At 43.6% G+C, this 24885-nt stretch overlaps 1 protein-coding gene across 4 annotated transcripts in view; it reads left to right on the top strand.

Annotated features, from left to right (window-relative positions):
* WDR53 (WD repeat domain 53) overlaps positions 1 to 17695 on the top strand; it is an 18599-nt gene extending 904 nt beyond the window's left edge. For 3 of the 4 annotated variants that reach the window (XM_073625610.1, XM_073625611.1, XM_073625612.1), the window contains exons 2-4: positions 3364 to 3478; positions 15604 to 16102; positions 16994 to 17695. In XM_073625610.1, the coding sequence (XP_073481711.1) occupies positions 15623 to 16102; positions 16994 to 17569 (1056 nt within the window). In that variant the 5' untranslated portion in view covers positions 3364 to 3478; positions 15604 to 15622 and the 3' untranslated portion in view covers positions 17570 to 17695. The remainder of the gene's footprint in view (positions 1 to 3363; positions 3479 to 15603; positions 16103 to 16993) is intronic. The other variant, XM_073625613.1, reaches the window with a different exon arrangement.
* Positions 17696 to 24885: the final 7190 nt, after the last annotated feature.

The following is a 24885-nucleotide window of genomic DNA, read 5'->3' as shown; positions in this document are numbered from 1 at the left end:
AGCTGGGGGGAAGGAGAAACAGCAGGACACTGAGCTTTCCAGTGAATGGCTGTGGGGTAGGTGTCAGGACAAGTCTGATCATTGCAGAGCAGGGGGGGGGTGTCAAGACAAGTCTGATCATTGGAGGAGAGTGCACTGAGCTTGCCAGTAATTGGCTGAGCAGCGGGGGGGGGGGGGGGGTGTCAAGACAAGTCTGATCATTGGAGGAGAGTACACTGAGCTTGCCAGTAATTGGCTGTGCAGGGGGGGGGGGGGTGTCAAGACAAGTCTGATCATTGGAGGAGAGTACACTGAGCTTGCCAGTAATTGGCTGTGCAGCGGGGGGGTGTCAAGACAAGTCTGATCATTGGAGGAGAGTACACTGAGCTTGCCAGTAATTGGCTGTGTGTGGGGGGGGGGGGTGTCAAGACAAGTCTGATCGTTGGAGGAGAGTACACTGAGCTTGCCAGTAATTGGCTGTGGGGGGGGGTGTCAAGACAAGTCTGATCGTTGGAGGAGAGTACACTGAGCTTGCCAGTAATTGGCTGTGGGGGGGGGGATGTCAAGACAAGTCTGATCATTGGAGGAGAGTTTTTGATGTCTTTTACATTTTGTCACCTGTTTGCATGATACGTAGTATTGGTATTATTCAACTGTTTTTATTTGCTCTTTATTTCCTCTGAAATAAATTTTATATGTTTTGATGTGAGCTTGATCACGCGCCCTTCATCCATCACTCTCCACTTAGCCTTACCTGACCACCCCGGGGTCATTCTCTGGGCAGCGGGACAAGCAATACCATCTCCTCTAGCTTCGCTACAGTTTACAATACTACTCTTCTCAAAACCAAATCAGACCCTCACAAGCGCAGGAGTAATTTTTCCCTTGTCCACAATCTATTGGAGGAGAGTACACTGAGCTTGCCAGTAATTGGCTGTGCAGCGGGGTGTGTCAAGACAAGTCTGATCATTGGAGGAGAGTACACTGAGCTTGCCAGTAATTGGCTGTGCAGGGGGGTGGGGTGTCAAGACAAGTCTGATCATTGGAGGAGAGCAGACTGAGCTCCCAGCACTGCTAGAGAACTGACCATGGTGTGCTCTCCTGCTTAGTGTGGCCAGTTTTTAATAGGAAAGCAGAGGGACAAACGAAGTAATACAAAGGGAACAGGATATTTTCTAATACAAGTACATGGTATAGCAGAGACATATCAGGAATATAAAATGTTGGGTTTACATATTCTTTAAATTAAAATGAATGACCCGGCTCTGCTAGGTTTAAATCCTCATTAAAGTAGAACTAAAGGCAAAAATATTTTCCTTAGTTTCAACGATCTGATGCCTGTGAGGTTCTGTGCTCACGTCTTGATTGGCTGGCGTGGGATGATGTCACTCCAATGCATGCGCAGGAGTCCAGTCCTCTTGGAATACAGGCAGTGTGCTGGAATGTAAACAGAGCTGTACAGAACAGTCACAGTGTATGATCTACAGAGCACTGCAAACAGGCAGGTAGGAGGATTTTATTGAAGAAGGGAGACTGCATTTTTCATCTTCAATAAAGAGCCTGTCTGCAGTTTTTTTTCAACTTTAGTTCCACTTTAATTTCTTTTTGTTTTGTTTTTTTTAGATTTTGGATAGAGTAAGGAAGGGTTACAACCCCTGTCAGGTTTTATTTGTGTGCCATCTGTGGCACATTGGGGGGATTTCCCGTCACTTCCTGCCCCATAGCCAAAACAGGAAGTGAGAGAAAATCCCTCAACGTGATGAAATCACTGGCTGTCACCAGAACTAGTGTCCCCATTGGAAGATTTCTCCTTTATTACAGTTCTGGTGACAACCAAAATTACGTATTTTCTTTCACTTTCCTCTTTCAATAGATTTAAAGCGGCGTTCCACCCAAAAATGGAACTTCCGCTTTTCTGAATCTTCCCTCCCTCTGGTGTCACATTTGGCACCTTTCAGGGGGGAGGAAATACCTGTCTAATACGGGTATTTTGCGCCCACTTCCGGGCATAGATACCCACACCACTTGCGGGTATCTATGAACCCCCCCCCCCCCGCTGTCTTCTGGGAGACACAGACAGACAGCAGGGACCAGTGGGAACGCACAGCGCGAGTCACGCATGCGCAGAATCGCGCATGCACAGTAGGGAACCAGAAAGTGAAGCTGCAAGGCAGCACCCGACAGCCGAGGGACAGATTGGCTTCTGGTGCCGACATCGCGGGCGCCCTGGACAGGTAAGTGTCCATATTTTAAAAGTCAGCAGCTGCTGATTTAAAAAAAAAAAAAAATCTGCAGAACTCTGCTTTAACAAAATGCAATGATAAAAACATTATCAAACAAATGTCAAAAGATGGATGCACCCTCAAATATGGTCAAGGGCCAGATTGTCATAGTCAAGATACATACAAAAGAATCAAACCCGACAGGCTGGCCCTACCAGATAGAGCAATAGCTTACTAAGTTTGTAAAACCATAACTGTGAAGGAACATTATAGTAAAGTGGAAATCAAATATATACTCAGTTACATTGAGAGGTGTGGGAGCAATAATGTCAGGTATTATTCCCAGTACCTTACTCCCAAATATATGTTATTTTCTCTCAGTTTCAATAATAATAATTATAAACAAGGCAAATAGGGTGAATCGCCTACCGGGGACACAGCAGTAAAAACTGACAGCTGTTCTAATCCTTCTCCACTCTGTCCAAAACTAATAAAAAATTGCCTTTAGTTCCACTTTAAGTGTAGGGGTAGAGGAATAAGCTGTAATGCCTGGTACATACGGGCCGGATATCGACCGGTTCAACAGAAACCAGCCGACATTCAGCCCGTGTGTACACTAGCCGGACCGACAGAAGATGGCCGAAGGGGCATGCTGGAAACCCGGCATCTGATCAGCACTGGCAGTCAATGGCTAACTGATGTGTTCTGGTGGGGGGGGCATCCCCCGATCAGAACACAATAGCCCAGCGGGGAGTCTGCTGTACTAACATTGGATAGTTAGTACATGATCTCCTCAAGAGCTCCTTAGTTTTTTTTTCACTCAGCCCGCTGGGTTGAATGAAAAAAAAGTGCTAGTGTTTACTAGGCTTTATACTTGCCTTGCTCCTTACTCCAGTAAGCTTTAACCACACACTGCAACCAATCTCCCAAACTCTCTTCTCAAAGACACTTACATGCTGATGTCATCGGGTACCATGCAAAAGTGCTGGAGAGAAGAGGGAGTTAAGAATAAGTTAAAGCCCAACACCGGATGTTAGCGACCTCCTCCCCCACCCCCCTCTAACTAACCACTGGTATAAAAAAAAAAAACTATCCAGATACCCATTTTAATAGCTGAAGCCATGGTCATGTGACAATCCTTCTCTCTTCTTTTTATTTCCAGGGTGGGTGTTCACATTACTGCCCGTGTGATGTGGACATTTCCTATTGGTGGAGGCAACTTCCAGCAGCCAGGTCCTCTCTCAAAGGCTCCATAGATAGGAGAACTCCCAGAGACGGTAAGGGGACCAGTTCCCAAGAAGTTAACAAGCAGGGAAAAAATGCCTGGTCCGCAAGGCAAGAAAATAATCTTGGCTCATTGAGACTAAGACTTTGATCTAGGGATCGACAAACCCTAGACGCCAGGTCGCCATTGTGACCAGAAGTTTTGACGTGCCTGGGCTGCCACCCGTATGCTCCCCACACCTCATCCCGCTATATATGCTGGGCTCCACTTGCCCATCTTTGGGCCCGGGACCTGCATAGCAGGTGACGCTGGGTAGAGCGTGGGGGGGGGTTGCGGATGAGAGTGGAAACACATCCACTTTCCTCTACTTCTAGTTGTTAACCTGGAAGTGACGTAATTGCTGGGTCTCCATTGACCATTTCCCCGGCCATTGAGGCTGGGAGAGAACGTAATGCAGTGCGATGTGCATTGCATTACATTCAGTGGAGCACACTGTATGTCTCCGTAAAGAGAACCTGTCACCAAAAAAAATCATCACATAGGGGACTTTTTAGCCCCTACAGTATCTCACAAAAGTGAGTACACCCCTCACATTTTTGTAAGTATTTTATTCTATCTTTTCATGTGACAAAAGTGAAGAAATTACACTTTGCTAGAATGTAAAGTAGTGAGTGTACAGCTTGTATAACAGTGTCAATTTGCTGTCCCCTCAAAATAACTCAACACACAGCCATTAATGTCTAAACCACTGGCAACAAAAGTGAGTACATCCCTAAGTGAAAATGTCTGAATTGGGCCCAAAGTATCAATATTTTGTGTGGCCACCATTATTTTCCAGCACTGCCTTAACCCTCTTGGGCATGGAGTTCACCAGAGCTTCACAGGTTGCCACTGGAGTCCTCTTCCCCTCCTCCATGACGACATCACGGAGCTGGTGGATGCTAGAAAGTAGAGACCATGCGCTCCTCCACCTTCCTTTTGAGGATGCCCCACAGATGCTCAATAGGGTTTAGATCTGGAGACATGCTTGGCCTGTCTATCACGTTTACCCTCAGCTTCTTTAGCAAGACAGTGGTTGTCTTGGAGGTGTGTTTGGGATCATTATGTTGGAATACTGCCCTGCCACTTCTTTGGTCGACCGTGGCAAGGCCTATTCTAAGTGGAACCTGTCCTGTTAAACCACTGTATGGTCTTGGCCACCGTGCTGCAGCTCAGTTTCAGGGTCTTGGCAATTTTCTTATAGCCTAGGCCATATTTATGTAGAGCAACAATTCTTTTTTTTCAGATCCTTAGAGAGTTCTTGGCCATGAGGTGCCATGTTAAACTTCCAGTGACCAGTATGAGAGAGTGAGAGCGATAATACCAAATTTAACCACTTACAGACTGAAGTTTTTCCCCCTTAATGACCAGGCGATTTTTTTGCGATACAGCACTGCGTCTCTTTAACTGACAATTGCGCGGTCGTGCGACACTGTACCCAAACAAAATTGACATCCTTTTTTTTCCCACAAATAGAGCTTTCTTTTGGTGGTATTTGATCACCTCTGCAGTCTTTATTTTTTGTGCTATAAATAAAAAAAAGCGACAATTTTGAAAACAAACAATATTTTATAATTTTTGCTATAATAAATATCCCAATAAAATTAAAAAAGAAATTTCTTCATCGGTTTAGGCCAATATATATTCTTCTACATATTTTTGGTATAAAAAAATCGCAATAAGCATATATTGATTGGTTTGCGCAAAAGTTATAGCCTCTATAAAATAGGGGAAAGATTTATGGCATTTTTTTTTGTAATAGTAATGGCGGCGATCTGTGATTTTTAGCAGGACTGCCACATTGCGGCAGACTGATCGCACACTTTTTTGGGACCATTGACATTTATACAGCGATCAGTGTTATAAAAATGCACTGATTACTGTGTAAATGTCACTGGTAGGGAAGGGTTTAAATGTGTTCCCTCGTGTGTTTTTAACTGTGGGAGGATGGGACTGACTGGAGGAGAAGACAGATTGCTGTTCCTGATTACTAGGAACAGCAGATCTGTCTCTCCTCTGCTGTCAGAATGGGGATCTGTGTGTTTACATACATGCATCCACATTCTGGATCTCATGCCTGTGATTGCGGTCTGCCGGCCAAGTGCCCCCGTCATGCAGCGGGCGCACGCCTGCAATCAATTTTTAGGATCGTGCCGACCTGCCACAGTATAATGACGGCGGCTGGTTGGCAAGTGGTTAACACACCTGCTCCCCATTTACACCTGAGACCTTGTAACACTAATGAGTCACATGACACCGGGGAGGGAAAATGGCTAATTGGGCCCAATTTGGACATTTTCAATTAGGGGTGTACTCACTTTTGTTGCCAGCGGTTTAGACATTAATGGCTGTGTGTTGAGTTATTTTGAGGGGACAGTAAATTTACACTGTTATACAAGCTGTACACTCACTACTTTACATTGAAGCAAAGTGTAATTTCTTCAGTGTTTTACGCATGTAGAAACGTAAATGCACACAGTGGGGCGCTTACGCCTGAAAACGTCAATTGTGATACACATTTTACATATCGCCGCGCATGGCGGAATGAGAGCAATAATTCTAGCGCAAGACCTCCTTCATAATGCTAAACTGATGACTTAAAGGGGGCTTTTGAAGCATCACCTATGGCAAATATAGGGTACTGATATGTTTAAGGTTTAGCTAATTGGGTATCTACTCGGTGCAACCTCAGCTTTTATATTTTAGCAAAAAATTGGGTAGTTTATTTAGTTTTTGTGCCGGAACTACCACTATTTTATTCTGTAGGGTGTCTGCTTTCAGAAAATTTATGATATTTAGGGGTTTTATGTAATCTTCAGGCCTAAAATCTTTTTTTAAACGTTTGCAAAAAACCACAAAAAGGGGTTTGGCAGCGAAAGGGTTAAATGAGAAGTTCACCTTTGGTGTCACATGTTCCAGCCATAAGATTTGTTAGTTTGAAAAAACTGGCTCCTAACGTTTTTAGCTGGCTCCTAGATTCAAAGCAAGTTTGTCAAGCCCTGCTTAGATCCATTACACTGCACAGTGGCTTAGGAAGAGGTTTATAGGCTATTATAGGTAGTATTATAGGCTTTTCCTCCATCTCCTAGACTCAACAGGCTTTTACCCTTGCAGTAAAGGGGGGCACTGCAAAGGTTTTGCTTTGGATTGGGAAGGAATAGGTTTAGAACCTCTGTTATGTTTTTAACCACTTCAGTCCCGGAAAGTTTTACCCCCTTAATGACCAGAGCATTTTTTGCGATTCGGCACTCCGTCGCTTTAAATGACAATTGCGTGGTCGTGCGCTGTACCCAAACAAAATTGACGTCCTTTTTTTCCCTCAGATAGAGCTTTCTTTTGGTGATATTTGATCATCTCTGCAGTTTTAATTTTTTGCCCTATAAACAGAAAAATAATTTTGAAAGAAAAGCAATATTTTTTACTTTTCACTATAATAAATATCCCCAAAAAATATATAAAAAAAAAAAAATTTCTTCATCAGTTTAGGCCAATATATATTCTTCTACATATTTTTGGTAAAAAAATTTGTGGCATTTTTATTGTTATTTTTTTTTTTTATTAGTAATGGCGGTGATCTGCAATTTTTATCAGGACTGCAACATTGCGGCAGACAGCTCGGACACTTTTGACACTATTTTGGGACCATTGACATTTATACAGCGATCAGTGCTAAACCCCTTCCTTGCCAGTGACATTATATTACTGTATAAATGTCACTGGCAGGGAAGGGGTTAAACACTAGGGGGCGATCAAGGGGTTAACTGTGTTACCTAGGTGTGTTCTAACTGTAGGGGGGATGGGCTACCACTGACATGACAGAGATCACTGTTTCCGATGACAGGGAGCAGTAGATCCCTGTCATGTCACTAGGCAGAACAGGGAAATGCCTTGTTTACATAGGCATTTCCCCGTTCTGCCTCCCCTCGCCGCGATCGCGGGCCACCGGCGAACATCGAGTCTGCGGGACCCGCAGGCAAGCGCCCGCTGTCTTGGGATTACGAAGGGACGTACAGGTACGCACTTTTGCGCACCCTTGCCATTCTGCGGCGTGCGGCGGTCAGGAAGCGGTTAATGAAGCATCATCAATATAACATTCAGTGTAGAACGGATATTAGCGAAGTTTCCAAAACAATATCCATAGACATTAATAAGCAACAAGTGCATTAATAGAATTTACATATAAATGTAGCGATAACAAGCAGCACATGGTGTTCTATCATAGAACTGGTCTGATGATGCAAGCACCAAAAGGATACAATAACAAGAATAATAAACAAGCATGCCCGAATGAGATAAGGATACCAATGAAAATGAGAAAGGGGGTAATAATAGAGGAATTCTTGTTAGTAGACATTCCAGTAGTTCCATTTACTATTGAAAACAGTCAGAGTCAGGAGCAATGTGATAAATGCACAAATAAGTTTATTGGTGTCCATCCTTGCTTTGTTTCTGAAGAGTGCCAATTCAAGGTAATAACCCATTGAGGTGTGCTGAAAAATATATGCAGTGGTCTCTCCCAGGGAGGAGAAACATCGAGGATAGGGGCAAAGAGCAAACACATCTGTTGGGTAGGGTGATAGGAAAACCTGCATTCAGGGCTGTTTTGCTGCCAAAAAGGTGCAGTTTTTTACAGCTCTAGAAAATGTGTACAAGGGAGCCATATTCGGAGCAGCCCCTAAAGCAGGTAGGGGGGACGGAAGGGTCGAATGCATGTATTCTAGTCGGGGTCATATAACACATATTGTGTCATTTTAATGCTGCTTCTTGGACAGATACAGATCTAGAACTTTTGCAAAGATTATCAAATATCAAGCCAATCCTCAGAATATAGGGAAATTCCCACATCTGACTCCCAGAGAGACAACTTCTCTGAAAAAGATAGACCATTGAGATACAGTGGTGTAGTGGTTAGCACGTTCACCTAGCAGGAAAAAGGTTCACTGGTTCGAATCCCAACCACGACACCACCTGCCTCGAGTTTGCATGTTCTCCCTGTGCCTGCGTGGGTTTCCTCCGGGTACTCCAGTTTTCTCCAACACTCCAAAGACATGCTGGTAGGTTAATTGGATCCTGTCTAAAATGGCCTTAGTGTGTATATGTATGAATGTAAGTTAGGGACCTTAGATTGTAAGCTCCTTGAGGGTAGAGAATGATGTGACTGTACAATATATTTATGTAAAGCGCTGTGTAAATTGACGGTGCTATATAAGTACCTGAAATAATAATAATATTGGTATACCAGTGAGATAACTCCCCAACATCTAGGGTCTGCCCTCCTGGTTTTTAATGATTTTTGTTGTCCCTGTTAGGCAGATGTTTCCTCTATATTGGTGCTGTTGACTGCTGTCATCAGAACTGGAGGTGGAGGAAAATCCTACATTTCAAGTTGCCAGAAAAAGTGTGTATATATATATATATATATATATATATATATATATATATATATATATATATATACGGACAGTCTAGTGTGTATATATCTATATATATATCCACTGTATCCAGTTTAGCTACAGTAGATCTGACTGCAGTCCGTTCCTGGTGTACTATTTCTAATACACTTCAGGCAGGCAGGTGATTCAGTTAGCTGCAGTGTATTTAATATATATATATATATATACAGACACTCTTGTGTGTATATATATATATATATATATATATATATATATATATATATTTATCCACTGCATACAGTTTAGCTATATCTCACTGCAGGCCGTTCCTGGCATACAGTTTCTAATATACTTCAGGCGGTGTACACAGTATACAGTGCTGTGCACCCATAGTGCAGTTGCTCATACTTTTCTGGTGGTCAATACAGTACACCCATAGTTGTTATTACACTTCTGTTGGTGTACACAGTACCGTGCACCCCTAGTGCAGTTGCTACTACTTTCCTGGTGGTGTACACAATATATACAGTGCACCCATAGTTGTTATTAAACTTCTATTGGTGTACACAGTACCGTGCACCCCTAGTGCAGTTGCTAGTGCTACTACTTTTCTGGTGGTGTACACAGTACACAATACATACAGTGCACCCATAGTTGTTATTACACTTCTGTTGATGTACACCGTACCATACACCCCTAGTGCAGTTGCTACTACTTTCCTGGTGGTGTACACAATACATACAGTGAACCCATAGTTGTTATTAAACTTCTGTTGGTGTAGACAGTACCGTGCACACGTAGTGCAGTTGCTAGTGCTACTACTTTTCTGGTGGTGTACACAGTACACAATACATACAGTGCACCCATAGTTGTTATTACACTTCTGATGGTGTACACAGTACCGTGCACCCCTAGTGCAGTTGCTACTACTTTTCTGGTGGTGTACACAGTACACAATACATACAGTGCACCCATAGTTGTTATTACACTTCTGTTAATGTACACAGTACCGTGCACCCCTAGTGCACTTGCTACTACTTTCCCAGTGGTGTACACAGTACACAATACAGTGTAGTATTTTTTTGCTAAACAAAATTTACAGCATGTCCGTAAGGCCACCAAGGAGAGGCAGACGCTCACAGGCCACTTAAAGAGGGCAAGCAGGCTCCGTGTCTACAGTCGACAGTGCTGGTCGTGGACATCCTCACCACGTGGCCGTGGGGCACCCTTGTCCTTTTTTACTGCAGCTGGCTGTGTTATTGAGCCACAACATGCAGAAGAGTTGGTGGAATGGATAACAAAGCCGTCCTCATCCTCCTCATCCGCTGTCACCCAGGCTCAGAGTAGTTTGCCTGCCAATGCAGCTGCCAAAGCGGCCTATTCCATCGGCTCCATGTCAACAGTCACTCCTTCCCTAGCCCCACCATCATGCACGGAGGAGTCCCCCGAACTATTCGACCACAGTGTTGTGTACATGCTGCAGGAGGATGCACAGCAATTTGAAGGCCCTGATGATGGTACCCAGGTTGAGGAAGGGAGTAACGTCAGCCTAGAGAGAGGGGGTGCCCAGGAAGGTCAAGAAACTGGCAGTCATATTCCCCCAGCTGCAGCATACTGCCAAGTTTGCTCCAGTGACGAGGAGGGAGGGGATGATGAGGTCACTGACTCAACTTGGGTGCCTGAAAGAAGAGAGGAGGAGGAGGCACATCTCCAATGAGGTATGATGCCCTCCAGGGGGCAGCCACCCTATTGCTTCACACCACAGAGCTAAGCAGGTACAGGGTGCTGCTGACTCCCCATATATTTTGAAAAGTTCTTTGGTGTGGGCCTTTTTTGACACGTGTGCAGCAGATCCCACCGTTGCTGTTTGCAACATATGTCCGAAGCGGATCAAGCGTGGCCAAAACAGCAGCCACTTGGGCACCACATGCTTGACCAGACATATGACGACCTCCCATGCAGTCCGTTGGCAACAGCACTTAAAAGACCCACATCAAAGAACAAGGCGGACCTCTCCTTACTCCTCATCAGCTGGGTTCTCCAACCCCACTATATCTCCAGTCTTCTTAGAAACCTGCACTGAGAGGAATGAAGGTATAGCAATAGGTGTCCCAAGTACTTACAGCCAATCTGCTATCAGTACACCTCCATCTGATTTTAGCAGGCAAATTTCCCTACCCCAGTTACTAAACCGTCGAAAGAAATTCGGTCCCAGCCATCCACATGCTCAGCGTCTGAATGCTAGCTTGGCCAAATTGCTAGCACTGCAACTGCTGCCTTTTCAGCTGGTAGACTCTGCCCCCTTTCTTGAATTTGTGGAATGTGCGGTACCTCAGTGGCAGGTTCCCAAACGCCATTTCTTTTCATGGAAGGCCATTCCAGCTCTCTACCGGCATGTGGAAGGCAATGTCTTGACCTCGTTGGACAGGGCGGTCAGCAGTAAGGTGCATGTTATTGCTGACTCATGGTCCAGCAGGTATGGACAGGGACGTTACCTTTCTTTCACGGCGCACTGGGTAACTCTGCTGGCAGCTGGGAAGGATGCAGGACAGGGTTCAGTATTGTTGGAGCTTGTTCCGCCACCACGCCTCCAAAATGCTAGTGGTGATTCTGCCACAGCTCTCTCCTCCACCCCCTCCTCTTATTCTTCCTCTATGGCCTCTTCCTCTGCAGAATTCTCATCTGAACCAGCGATGCTCTGTAGGCGTTCAAGGGGCTACGCAAGCACTCAGGCAAAAAAGATGCCATGCGGTGCTTGAGTTAGTCTGCTTAGGGGACAGGAGCCATACTGGGGCAGAGATTCTGTCAGCTCTGCAGGGGCAGGCTCAGAGGTGGTTGACGCCATGCCAGCTTCAGCCAGGAATGGTTGTATGTGACAATGGCACCAACCTCCTCTCCGCCCTTTGGCAGGGACACTTGACTAAAAAAACTTGTAAAACCATGCGCTTACTCGGAAAAATAGTATATGTAAGCAGCTATCACAACAAATAGAAATTTTGCTATAAATCATATAAAAATCAAGTGTAGCGCTAATAAATGAAAAAATTTTTTTTTTAAATGTTATGATATCACGTGCAATAATAAAAGTATAATTGGTGTATTATATCTATTTAAGGTTCGTGTATGTAAGGTCCATCGTATTAAAACACCCTTGAGGTCACCATATGTGATGGCAGGATACAAAAATGAGAAACGTCCGAAACTAAATAAATAAACAAGTGCAAAGAAACATAGATATTGCAACGATGATGAACTCCAAACTGTGTGATCGTGAACTCTCTCAAATACAATCCAATCGGTGCTGATAGGACCACCCCCCCGAATGACTGGAGGCTTACCGGAAAGTTGGGACCCACAGAGCGTACGCTATATGGGTCAAACAGGCTTGAGTTGCTCTCTAGCAAAGGAGGTAGAATGTCCAGGGCTGGTAGATGGTGAGATCATAGCCGTGCTATCCCGAAACCGTCTTCTCTGTATGGAAGCTCAGACATCAACGAACATAGCCCACATGTAATGAAGAAGTGGCCAATAGTGTAATTCCGTAACATTCCGTAAGGGACACTTGACCCATGTTCCCTGTTTGGCTCACGTCCTGAATTTGGTGGTGCAGCGGTTCTTGAGCAGGTACCCGGGCTTACAGGATCTCCTGAGGCAGGCCAGGAAAGTCTGTGGTTATTTCCGCCGGTCATTCAAAGAGAATGCAACCTGCCCAAGAACCGCCTCATTTGTGACATGCCCACAAGGTGGAACTCAACGTTGGCAATGCTGCAGTGGCTGCACATGCAGCAGAGGGCCATCAATGAGTACCTGTGTGGGTATGGCACCAGGACAGGGTCATGGGAGCTTGGCTTTTTTCGCTATGCCAGTGGCTACTGATCAAGGATGCATGCACTGTCCTGTCACCATTTGAGGAGGCCACAAGGATGGTGAGCAGTGACAGTGCATGCATCAGTGATACTGTCCCTCTTGTCTTCCTGTTAAAGCACACGCTTCGTGGACTAATGGACAGGGCACTTGAGGCAGAACAGCGGGACTGTTCCTGCGCTCAACAAAAGTATCTGTGAGGCTTTACAGTGTTGTGCCACCACCACCGCCTAAGGCCCAATTTTTCTGCCCCTGTTTAACAGGGGCGTGTAATTACAATTTTTGATCTAATATTTCACAGTAGGGCCTGTTCCAGTACCCATCAAGAGTAACTGTGAGGGCTTACAGTGTTCTGGTACCACCAACACCTAAAGCCCAATTTTCCACAGAGTGTATAGGGCAGGCTGTACAGGCGGTCCCCTATTTTCAAACATCCTACTTCCAAATGGAGAGAGACAACAGGAAGTGAGAGGAAATCTACCCCTAGGAAGGCAAATTCTCTTCTGTAAGCGTTAATATGGGAAAAAGGTGTCTCCCCACTGATGCTTTATCACCAATCCTTGTTTCCCTAATAACTCAAAATTTTCAAAATCCAATTGTCATTGGGACAGAAAGTGAGGTGAAATCTTCTGAACAGGGGCACAGACAGCAAAACAAATGTTACAGGGGTGATGATAACCCTTCCCTGTGTTATCCAAAAAGCTTAAAAATAGATTTTTTTGGCTGGAGCTACACTTACAAAATGTACCTGTTCCAAATTACAAACAGATTTAACTTAAGAACAAACCTACAGTCCCTATCCTGTTTGTAACCCGGGGACCGCCTGTATACTTCTGCTGTTCAGAGTATATAGGGCCTGGGGGCCTCACTCCTTTTTTTTTTTTTTCTTTTTTTGTCTTTGGGTGTGGGGTTCACCTTAATATCCATACCAGACCCAAAGGGCCTGGTAATGGGGGGGGGGGGGCAACATTAAATTACAGCCACAAGCAGTTTTAAATGACTTTTTTTCCTTTCGAAATGCAATTTTGTGCAGGGACTGTTTAAGACACGGGAAAAATATGCCACTTTACAGGCATACTATAGACACCCCCCAGGCACGATATTTAAAGGAATATTACACTTTTATTGTTTAATTTTAAGCATTATTAAAATCACTGCTCCCGAAAAAATGGCCGTTTTTAAAACTTTTTTTTTGCATTGATACATGTCCGTTGGGACAGGACCCAGGTCCCCAAACACTTTTTATGACAATAACTTGCATATTAGCCTTTAAAATTAGCACTTTTGAATTTTCATGTTCGAGTCCCATAGACTTTAACGGGGTTTGCCTGTTCGCACAAATTTTTGGTCTGCCGCGAACTGAACCGGGGGGTGTTCGGATCATCCCTACTAATAACAGTCCTTTAAAAACTGAAATAATCTAATATGCAGCTTTAGTATGTGGTTCCCGTTCCCCTTTTGGTTGTCACTGCAGATAGACCTGAATCATACAACAAAGATATAGTCCTGCATCTCTTGGTAGGGTACCCTACAGACTTGAAACACCCACTCAGCTGATAAATGGTTCTGTCTGTATTCCTAGTGTTTGTTTTGCACCACCGATAAAAAGACTCTACTTACAGTGTTGGAGATCCTGGGGGGTACCAGAATGTACATGACATTTTTTTAAAAGTGATTGTAAAGGTTTTTTTTCTTTGTTTGTTTAAATAACAAAAAATATATACTTACCTGCTCTGTGCAAGGGTTTTGCACAGAATAGCCCCAATCCTCCTTTTCTGGGGTGCCCTGGCGGCACTCCTGGCCCCTCCTCTTCATTGGGTGCCCCCCCACGGAGAGCCGCTGTCCATGGGGGCACCCGTGCAGGCGCGCTCACGAGTCCCGCTGCTGCGTCCATTGATTGGCAGCAGCGGGAGCCTGCTGCTAGCAATCTATCCAATGAGGACAGAGACAGCGGCTGGAGCCGCTGGGCCCATGCTTGTCGCTGGAACGAACGGGTTCAGGTAAGAAAAAGAGGGGCTCTGGAGCACAAGAGGTTTTTCACCTTAATGCATAGACTGCATTAAGGTGAAAAGGTGAAATACCTTGAGACTTTACAATATTCCCCCTGCACACATACCTGATAATTGCTATTTGGTATTGCTGGGTGCTGTAATGACCACAGACTTGGAACTGTAGACAATCCAAGTGAAGAAATGTCACCAGCACACCAAGGATTCCTCAAAATGGGTCCAAAGCTTTATTCTCATGGTCACATGGTAAACATAAGGCAGCGCAAGTGATGTCACCCATTTTGAGGAATTTTGGGTGTGCTGGTTGCATTTTTTCACTTGACATTTTTTAAGCTCCCCAGAAAGCTGCCATAACTAATGCTGACAACTAAAAATGCTGGTTGTCAGGTTTGCCGGAGCAGCTTATTTCCATATTGAAGACTTGGGCAGATCTATATTTCCACATGCTTGGTCATGCAAATGTACATTGCATTTTTTATTGCTTTTATAGTTGAATTTCATCTTTAATGTCGTTTTGCAAAGTTCAGTTATCCAAGGCAACTATTCATCATCTTCCAGCCTTCTGTCTGTTATTACACAGTAGGGATTGCTAGAGAGCTTTGACATGAGTGATAAAACAAAAAGAACTTATGTCAGCCTCTACGCTCAGGTACTGTTAGAAAGGAAGACATGAGGCATGACATGGGTCACTTTAAAACTATAGTGGAAGTTTTACTGTTCAACAGAAATCCAAGTTTCATTAGTCTTTTTTAAAGTGAACATCTGAATGGTTTCTGTGGAAAACTGCATGTTATTCTTTTAATAGTATGACATGTTTAAAACTTTGGCATAAAAATCAAATTGTGAGCCTTGTTTTATTTTCTTCTTCCTAGGCGCTTATAAGTAACTACAATGACTTCAAAGTGGGATTCCGGTCATTCCTTTGCTGTTTTAAGCCTGGCCATCAGCAAAGAAAGAATTGTTGCTTCAGGGGCTGAATGTGGGGAGCTTACTATCTGGAGTGAGCAGGGACATCCGATAGGAAAACTGAACTTCCATGGCGAGGATGATGTTGCTGGGATTGTCTTCTCTCCAGCTTCTCCCACAAAACTTTATGCTTCTCATGGGGAGACCGTGAGTGTGCTGGACACCAGGGTTTTCACAAAGCCTGTGGAGAGCTTTAGCATCAGTAAAGAAGAAATCAACTGCATTTCTGTCAATGAATTGGACAGCCTATTGGCTGCAGCTGATGACTCTGGCACAGTGAAAGTTTTGGATCTGCAAACTAAAAATGTCTGCCGTACACTGCAGAGGCACACTAACATCTGCTCCGCAGTCACTTTCAGGCCCAGCCGACCTCAGAGTCTTGTTTCATGTGGACTTGACATGCAGGTGGGTTATAGCTCCATATCTGGTTTATCGGTGTACATGATTCACATTTAAAGATGAACTCCAGGCAAGCAGTTAAAATGCATATAAGAATCGTACAACTAAAATGCAGACCTCTGACTTAAAAACATCTCAGCTTTCTAATTGGTTGATGAGGTAGAAGTAGCACACTGACAAAGTTTATTGGTTGTTTTATTAGCTTGTTGGCATGTTGCTGTAAACACATGTGCTTACAATACAGCCTTGTTGGCTCCTAGTGCTAGATCTTCCTATCGGACTGCTGCTGTACACATCATTACAAGAGGCTAATTATTTTAAAAAGTCATGAATTTTGGATTAAAATTCCTTTTAACTTAAATTAATAAATCCTAGATCCACAAAAACACTCCAGTGCTTAATACATAATGCTCCCAATTAGGTGCATAATGCTTCCTCAGGTGCAGCCCTTCACAGATCAGGAAATCTTCAGTAAACTGCAAAAAACACACATAAGAAGGCGCAAGCTCCTCGTGCATTACCACCAATTTATTATAAAGCCACAGCCAAATGGATACTCACAAACATGTAAAAACAGCAGTCATGTAACATAGATGCTTCAGTCATTGAGAAAACGTCCCATCATTGAATCATCTGGTCTGAAAGTTGACGTGTTTCAGTAGACCCCCTTCCTCAAAGCCAAACCACGTTTCTGTTAATAGTGAAGACTTACAAGACTTGCTGGTGTGAACACCAGGTAATAAGGTAAATTCCATTCCTGTAGTAAGCAGACCAATACTTCCTATAACGAATGGTCATTATAATAAACTTTAAGCATTTTATTACTGGGTTTATGATTTTTCTTGTTTGGGAACACACTACCACAATATATATGACATACCCTTTTCTGTGTTTCAGGTGATGCTTTGGAACATGCAGAAGACAAGGCCACTGTGGATCACAAACCTTCAACATTTGGCTCAGGATGAAGAAGATATGGAAAATCACCAGTCTGCAGGCCAGCTCTTCAATCCACCTCTGGTACATTCGCTTTCTGTCTCTTCTTGTGGAAATGTCTTCTGTTGTGGGGCTGAAGATGGCAAAATCCGATTATTCCGGATATCGGGAACCCGATTTGAGGAGGAGCTGTGTTTTAAAGCTCACACTCAAGGTGTCTCTCAAGTCAGCTTTTTTGAACAAGATCCTGGGAAAACCATTTTACTATCTGGAGGTAATGATGGTAGAGTTTGTCTCTGGGACATCAGCAAGGACACCACACAGCCTCAAAAACAGAAACGTAATTCTAGAAGGTCCTCATCTAATGTGAAGATCCGGCAAATGGCAGAGGTTGCTCCAAGAGTTAGCTCAAAACTTTGTTTTGAACATGGGGAAAAAGTGAACTGGATTTTAGGAGCTGAACTTCAGGGAAATAAAGTGGTTCTGGTGGCAGATCCAAGCAGTTCCATATCCATGTATCAGTTAGGAGAGCTATAGGAGAACTTCGAATTGTTTTATTTAGGAAATTGATTTGTTATGTGGAATAAGCAGCTTACACAATTTTTTGCAGTGCCTTAACAAAACTTCTTGCCACACCAATTAAATGTGATGTGGAATAATTCATGATCATATAGCGCTTATTCTATCAAACAGTAGAATGCAGATATGTAGACATGTTGCATTTTGGTTGCATCTTTTGACAGAATTTGAACATTTAGATCGCTTGATGGGGTTGTCCACTTCTGAAAATCTCATCTCTTTTATTGTTAGGAGCTTTTATTATTCAGGACAAAAATCATGAATTTCAGCTGTTACAGGCTATGGTTGCAGAGGTTCCTGCTGTTGGTGCTTGGTATTTTGTCTTGGAGCGGTCAGTCCAAAATTCCCATTTCTTATAGAAAAGGGAAATATTTTACACTCAGAATGTCCTATCTAAATATTGCTGTGCTTGGGGATAAAAAATTATCAGTATATCCAGATATACATGAATTTATATGCAAATTGAAATGTAAAAGTTGTGGCTCTGGCACATCTTAAGCTGGCCATAGACTGTTCGAATCTCGTCCCGTTCAGCAGGGGCCGGCCGAGATTCGAACCAGGTATGGGCAAGCTGAATGTATCAATCAACTTCGATACAACCAGTCTGCCGGATTTTACATGTGATTATTGTTAACGGCTATTATAGCCACTAACATTAATCACTGTGTTCTCCTGGCGGGGACGGTTTGTCCCCGCCAGGAGAACACAGTGATTATTGTTAGTGGCTATAATAGCCGTTAACAATAATCACATGTAAAATCCGGCAGACTGGTTGTATCGAAACACAATGGCTCCACGGGAGGGATTTCCCTGTCAACATTGACTGTGTTGATGGGGGAATCAAGCGATTTCTTTTGTTGCAGGAAAGAAAATCGCTCCAGCTTAATAAGGAGTCTTAGGTATCCCTCAGGCAGTGCAAATTTCTTTCCTGCAACCACGGGTTGCAGGAAAGATATCTGCACGATTACCCCATCAACACAGAAGGTATTGACAGGGGAATCCCTCCTGCTGAGCAATTGTCTTCTCCCAGGGTTGGTGTGTGGGGGGGGGGGTTTGGGCTGGCGGGGGGAAGCCATCCCAGCAGGGAGAAGATAGTGATCATCACTAGCAGCCGCTTGCGATAATCAGAAGCCAATCCGGCAGGCTGGTTATACCCAAGTTAATCGATCAACTTGGTACATTCAGCCTGCCCATTAATGGTTCAAATCTCGGCCAGTTCCTGCTGAACCGGCCGAGATTCGAAGTGTGTATTGCTGGCCTTAAAGGACCATATAAACTTGACTTAAAAAAAAGTCAGGCTTTATACAGAACTTCAGCTGCCTACCTCTGAATCTACTGAGCGTTTTAATATATTTGACTAGCAGTTGCATATGCATTTTTTAAATATGTTTAGCTAAAATTGTCTCAGGTTGTGGACAGGCTTGCTGTAGAACTTGTAAAATGCAGCATGCTTCCAGGTGCTTTATGCATTTGCAATCAGTATCAGATATTTCAATTTCCTTCTCACCTGCTTCCAACATATAAGCTGTTTATGCTTTGCCATTGAATTGTATGGAGTCTACAATACATATTCCAGTGACTACGAGTCCTGAAGCTGGTCATTTATTGGAGAATACCATTGCTCTGAAACAAATGACCAGACAGTCTGTTTATTACATATGAATATAAAACATTGCTAGCCCTTCAGATATCTCATGACAGACACCAGTTTCTCACTGTGATCATTCTTAACTGTACTGCAAGCGTCACTTCATGGTGTATACTGTGCATGAACCTTTTTGACACCTATAAAGTGTCTATAAGTGAGTAATCCCTAAATGCAGACATGCACTTTTATTGATGACATGTCCTATAAAAGTCTTGGATTCCAGGCATGATTTTATTATGACATACAGAGAGATTAGAGATATTTTTCATGTTGCATGATATTGCATAAGATTATAATTGGGTACCTGCATTTCTTTGCCTCAATGCAATGGCAGGTCTAAGCAAATAAAATAAACCTGATGTAAAAATCTGACTCCATATTTATGTTTTCTTTGCACGGTATTAAGCTGTCCATAGATACTAGATTGCACTTTGCTATATGACAGGTTCCCCTTAAAGTCATTGTAAATGTAAAATTAAAAAAAAAAGTTTATACTTAGTTGCTCTGTGCAATGGAATTGCACAAAGCAGCCCCAAACTTCCTCCTCTCAGGTCCCCCGCTGGCGCTTCTGGCTCCCCCTCCACACACACACACTGCCGGATGCTCCATAGGAAGCCGTTTCCTTTGGGGGCATTCTTGCGGGCTCCCGAGCCTCCCTGCCTGTGTCTATTGACACAGATAGTGGGGTTTGGCCCTGCCTCCCACTCCCTTATCTCTGCGTAATGCCTTCCGCTGCTTCAGCCAAAACCTGTGTGACTAGGAAGTGAAGGGAGAAAAGCGGTGCAGATGTGTACAGCGCTGCATCGAATGGGAGGGGGGGGGGGGGGTACTACTACCTAAACATTTTTTACCTGTAAAGCATTTGTAACCCTAAAAAAAAAAAGGGGGATCCTGTTCCTTTAAAGCATGTTATACAGTGCAGTGCCATGTAATTTGGCTCTTTGTAGCACCTGAAATATCTAGCTGATCCTGCCTGGTTCTGCCCCCCCCCCCCCCTGTAAACAGACCACGGTTTATCATGGCTGCTGAGCCCTGGCACCATGGTCAGTTTACATGCCTTTGTCATTCGCAGCCCTACTCTGTCCTCTCCCCCCTCCTTGCCTGTCAGCTCCATCCGCTCCTCAGCCCTCCCCTTCTGCTGCTAAAATAACTTTTTCTTTCTATAGTTCCCCCTGTTAGATAACATGATGTTCCCCAGTGTATGTGATTTATAAAAATATGCTGCCTAATACCTTATTTCAGAGCCCCGCTCGGCGCTCATGTGACTGCCCGCCGGTCTCCTCCTCTCTTCTCCTCTTCCCGGCTGATGTCAGCGGGGGAACTCGACACCTTCCCCTGCAGCTGTCAGATCGGGAATGGAGACCAGTGGGTAGACACGTGAGCGCCGAGTGGCACTCTGATATAAGGTATTAGGCGGCATATTTTTATATATCATATACACTGGGGAACATCATGTTATCTAACAGAGGGAACTATAGAAAGAAAAAAGTGTCTTTACAACCACTTTGATGCAAGGAATGCATTAAGGTAAAAAATGTTTAGGCTTTATAACCACTTTAAAACAGGTTTAGCTGAAATATGACATGTTATATGTTTCATACATACTTGTTACATTACATACATACTAGAGCTGCACGATTCTGGCTAAAATTAGATTTTTTTTGCTTAGAATAGAGATCACGATTCTCGCAGCATAACATCTTTCACATTATACAAAAAAATCAGGCTAACTTTACTGTTTTTAGTTTTTTAAAATTCATTAAAGTGTATTTTTTTAAGTGGTTAAACTTCCTTCATTTACACACTGAAGTTCATCCCTTTGATCTAAGAAGGAAAAGTTACAATGTTTATAGTTCTCTACTAGCTGACAATATTGTGAAAAACTTGGCAGGCTGTACATTTTTTTTCTTTTGACAGCTGAGTGAGCTGAGAACTCTCTACACTTGTTAGGTGAATGAATCAGGAAATTCTGCATAGAGATCATGAGGGGGGGTTGAATTGAGATTGCAATTTTTTTTAACGATTAATCGTGCCACTTGCAACCAGCAGTTCAATGCAATTGTGGAACTGTGTAGTAATGTTTGGCAACTGTGCTAAGAAATAGACCTAGATAGCAGAGTCCCTCCCTCATCTCTACTGGGATGTCTGAACTAGTCAATTCAGGCAGCCTGCCAGCAGTGCTGGACTTTCCTTCAGAAAAACCTGGCATTCTGTGCTAATTGTTATGAAAACAGCATGTAATAAATGTTTCATATATTAAATATGTAAAATCATAAACCTAAAAGAACAAGGACCAGTCTAATGCCCTGTACACACGACCAATTTTGCCGTCGTAATAAACTCTGAAGGTTTTTCCGACGGAATTTCGCTCAAGCTGTCTTGCATACACACGGTCACACCAAATTCCGACCGTCAAGAACGCGGTGACGTACAACACGTACGACGGCACTAGAAAAAAGTTCAGTAGCCAGTGCGGCACCCTTTGGGCTCCTTCTGCTAATCTCGTTGGAACAGCATACAGACGAGCTGTTTTTCCGATAGTAATTTGTTCCGTCAGAAAAATATAGAATATGTTCTCTATCTAAGTCCGTCTGAAATTTTGACGGAAAAAGTCCGATGGGGCATACACACGGTCAGAATATACAATGAAAAGCTCCCATCGGACTTTTTCTGACGGAAATTCCGACCATGTGTATGCTGTGAATATTTCAATTGGTGCAACTGCAGAACTATAGTACTTGATTATGAGGCTGAGACTTGCATAGCGCTCACCTACTGTAGGATCTCTCCCTTCTCAAAAAGAGTTACATTTTGCACCTAGTTCACAAACAAACCTGTTTGATCTCCATAAAGATCTAAACATGTTTATTAGAGGTTTGACCCTAAAAAGGAATTATGCTTGAAATACTGATGACATCAATACAAACATGGAAGATGAGAGCATAAATACATTAGAAACATTAAAGCGGAACCCTTGTCAATTTTATTTTTGTCATCTGTGTCCCATTGGGAAGATTTCCCTTCACTTCCTGTCTGATAGCCAAAGCAGGAAGGGAGAGGAAGTCCATAAACCATGCAGCGTTTAAACAAATATCTTCTACAATATGAGAAATGTTATAGTAAATCTTCAGTGAGGTAAAGTGTCTGTGCTTCACACCATTTGACTGACCACTTATTACAAAATGGTCAAACAGTGCAGGGTAACATTGCTCAAAGGAAAGCCCTTGGTCCCTACGATCTTCATAACACTCATTAAAGGGGGTCTCATTTGAAGAAAGGAGAAAAAGTTCATAACGTAAAACAACTTCTTTGTTCAAAGATCACATTAAAAACAATTCAGAGGTATTTACAGAGTGCTCGACCTAGCACTAAGGATCTGACAGGTAAGACATGAATGGAGGACCACACCAATGCGCACTCTGCTCTGTGAGCGCTCTCCTCTGTGCTGATATCACAGTACTCAAACTCTGTCCAGGATGGGGAACAGGACAGAGGAAGATTTCTCCTAAAAGAAGGATTAGCACATCATTCTAACTGTAAGTTATGTCTCTTGTGATGATTTTTATTTGAGCAAACTTAGGCTTTAACCACTTACAGACCGGAAGATTTTCCCCCTTAATGACCAGGCCATTTTTTGTGATACGGCACTGCGTCGCTTTAACTGACAACTGCGTGGTCATGCGATGTTGTACCCAAACAGAATTGAAGTCCCTTTTTTACCACAAATAGAGCTTTCTTTTGGTGGTATTTGATCACCTCCTTTTTATTTTTTGCACTATAAACAAAAAAACAGTGACAATTTTGAAAAAAACAAAAAAATATTTTTTACTTTTTGCTATAATAAATTTCCCAAAAAAATAAAACAACTAATTTCTTCATCAGTTTATGCCAATATGTATTCTACATATTTTTGGTAAAAAAAAATCGCAATAAGCATATATTGATTGGTTTGCGCAAAAGTTATAGCATCTACAAAATAGGGAATAGTTTTATGGCATATTTATTTATTTTTTTTACTAGTAATGGCGGTGATCTGCGATTTTTAGCAGTACTGCAACATTGCGGCGGACAGATCAGACACTGTTGACACTTTTTTGGGACTTTTTTACTGTGTAAATGTCACTGGCAGGGAAGGGGTTACCACTAGGGGGTGATTAAGGGGTTAAATGTGTTCCCAGGGAGGTGTTTCTAACTGTGGGGGGTGGGACTGACTGGAGGAGGAGAGAGATCGCTGTTCCTAACCACTAGGAACAGCAGATCTCTCTCTCCTCCCCTGTCAGAATGGGGATCTGTCTGTTAACATTGACAGATCCCAATTCTGGCTTTCTGTCCCATGATCGCGGGTGGCCAGCGGACATCGAGGCCACACGCCCAATGTGCCCCCCGCCGTGCAGCGGGCGTGTGCCTGCTATGGCTCTTAAAGGAGCCGATGTACAGCTACGGCAATTCGCTTTAAAGAGCCGACCTGCCGCAGTATAATGACGGTGGCTGGTCCGCAAGTGGTTAAAGTGATTAAGTCTTGTTTTTTTCCCATAAAAATAACAAACATGTTATACTTACCTGCTCTCTTGCAGTGGTTTTGTACAGAGCAGCCCGGATCCTCCTCTTCTCAGGATCCTCCTCCTTGAAAGCTGCAGATGCTTCTTCCTCCGGCCAAACAGCAGACCTCCAGTAAGTCTGGGGGTTCCCTCTCCCCACCAGACGCCCCCGTGCTGATTTTCTTCCCCTCTTCAGTGGGGAAAGAGCTCTGCAAGATTTTTTTTTTTTAAAAAGGCGCGAACGACATGCCTCTCGGCGGCTTCCAGACCCCCCTCGCCATTTCTGCCTCCCTCCCTTGATCCCATAGGATCAGAAGCCCACACTCGCGCTGGAAAAAGCTATTTTTAAAAAAAGAGGGGAAGGACCGTAGGCGACGCAGGGGGGGGGGGCTTAGCGTGGTGTTGGCGTCCTCTAACGTACAGCGCGGGGAGGTATGTTTTTAAAAAGGCACCATGTGTGTTGTTGTAAGCTGCGGAGGGACACAAGAGCAAAGGTAAAACATGTTTGCATATAAGAATTTGGTGGCACAGGCATTCCTTTGACACATTTACTACTGCATCAGGCTGAGCATTAATAGCAGTAACAGAGCTGGACTATTGCTCAAGCAGTGGATGCATTCCTTCTGATAGCCTCTGCTTTGTGCATCGGGCTATGCTCAGAAGGGTGGTGAAAAACACCTCAAAAAGGGCTCTAGAAAGACTTTTACAAGTCACACGGAAGCCTAGATCCTAGTAAAGATGGCATCCTCCCCTGAGAGTAATATGGCTGGTCAGAGTGAGCCATCAGGGGGGGCAAGTGTTGCAGCTGCTCTTAAACACTGCAGCCCTTGTGTATATTACTAAGGAGGTTTTTTCTTCAACCATTTTAAGTTTGAAGCAAAAGATTGATGCTTAATCGCATCCCAGAGTGGGACTAAGCATAGCAGGTCCCCGTCCATTGCTCAGAACCATCTTACTGAGCAACATGGAGCAAGAGATGATTCATTTCTTTCAAAGGACCAGGATGTCTCCTCTTCTGAAGAACCTGATACGGAAGTGTCAGGTTCGCAGTAAAGGTTGTTGGTACAATCTCTCACTAAATTGGTCCG

The sequence above is a fragment of the Aquarana catesbeiana genome, linkage group LG04 (assembly GCF_042186555.1).
Source record: "Aquarana catesbeiana isolate 2022-GZ linkage group LG04, ASM4218655v1, whole genome shotgun sequence".
Taxonomy (NCBI): Eukaryota; Metazoa; Chordata; class Amphibia; order Anura; family Ranidae; genus Aquarana; species Aquarana catesbeiana.
This window is presented reverse-complemented; position numbering and strand designations above follow the sequence as displayed.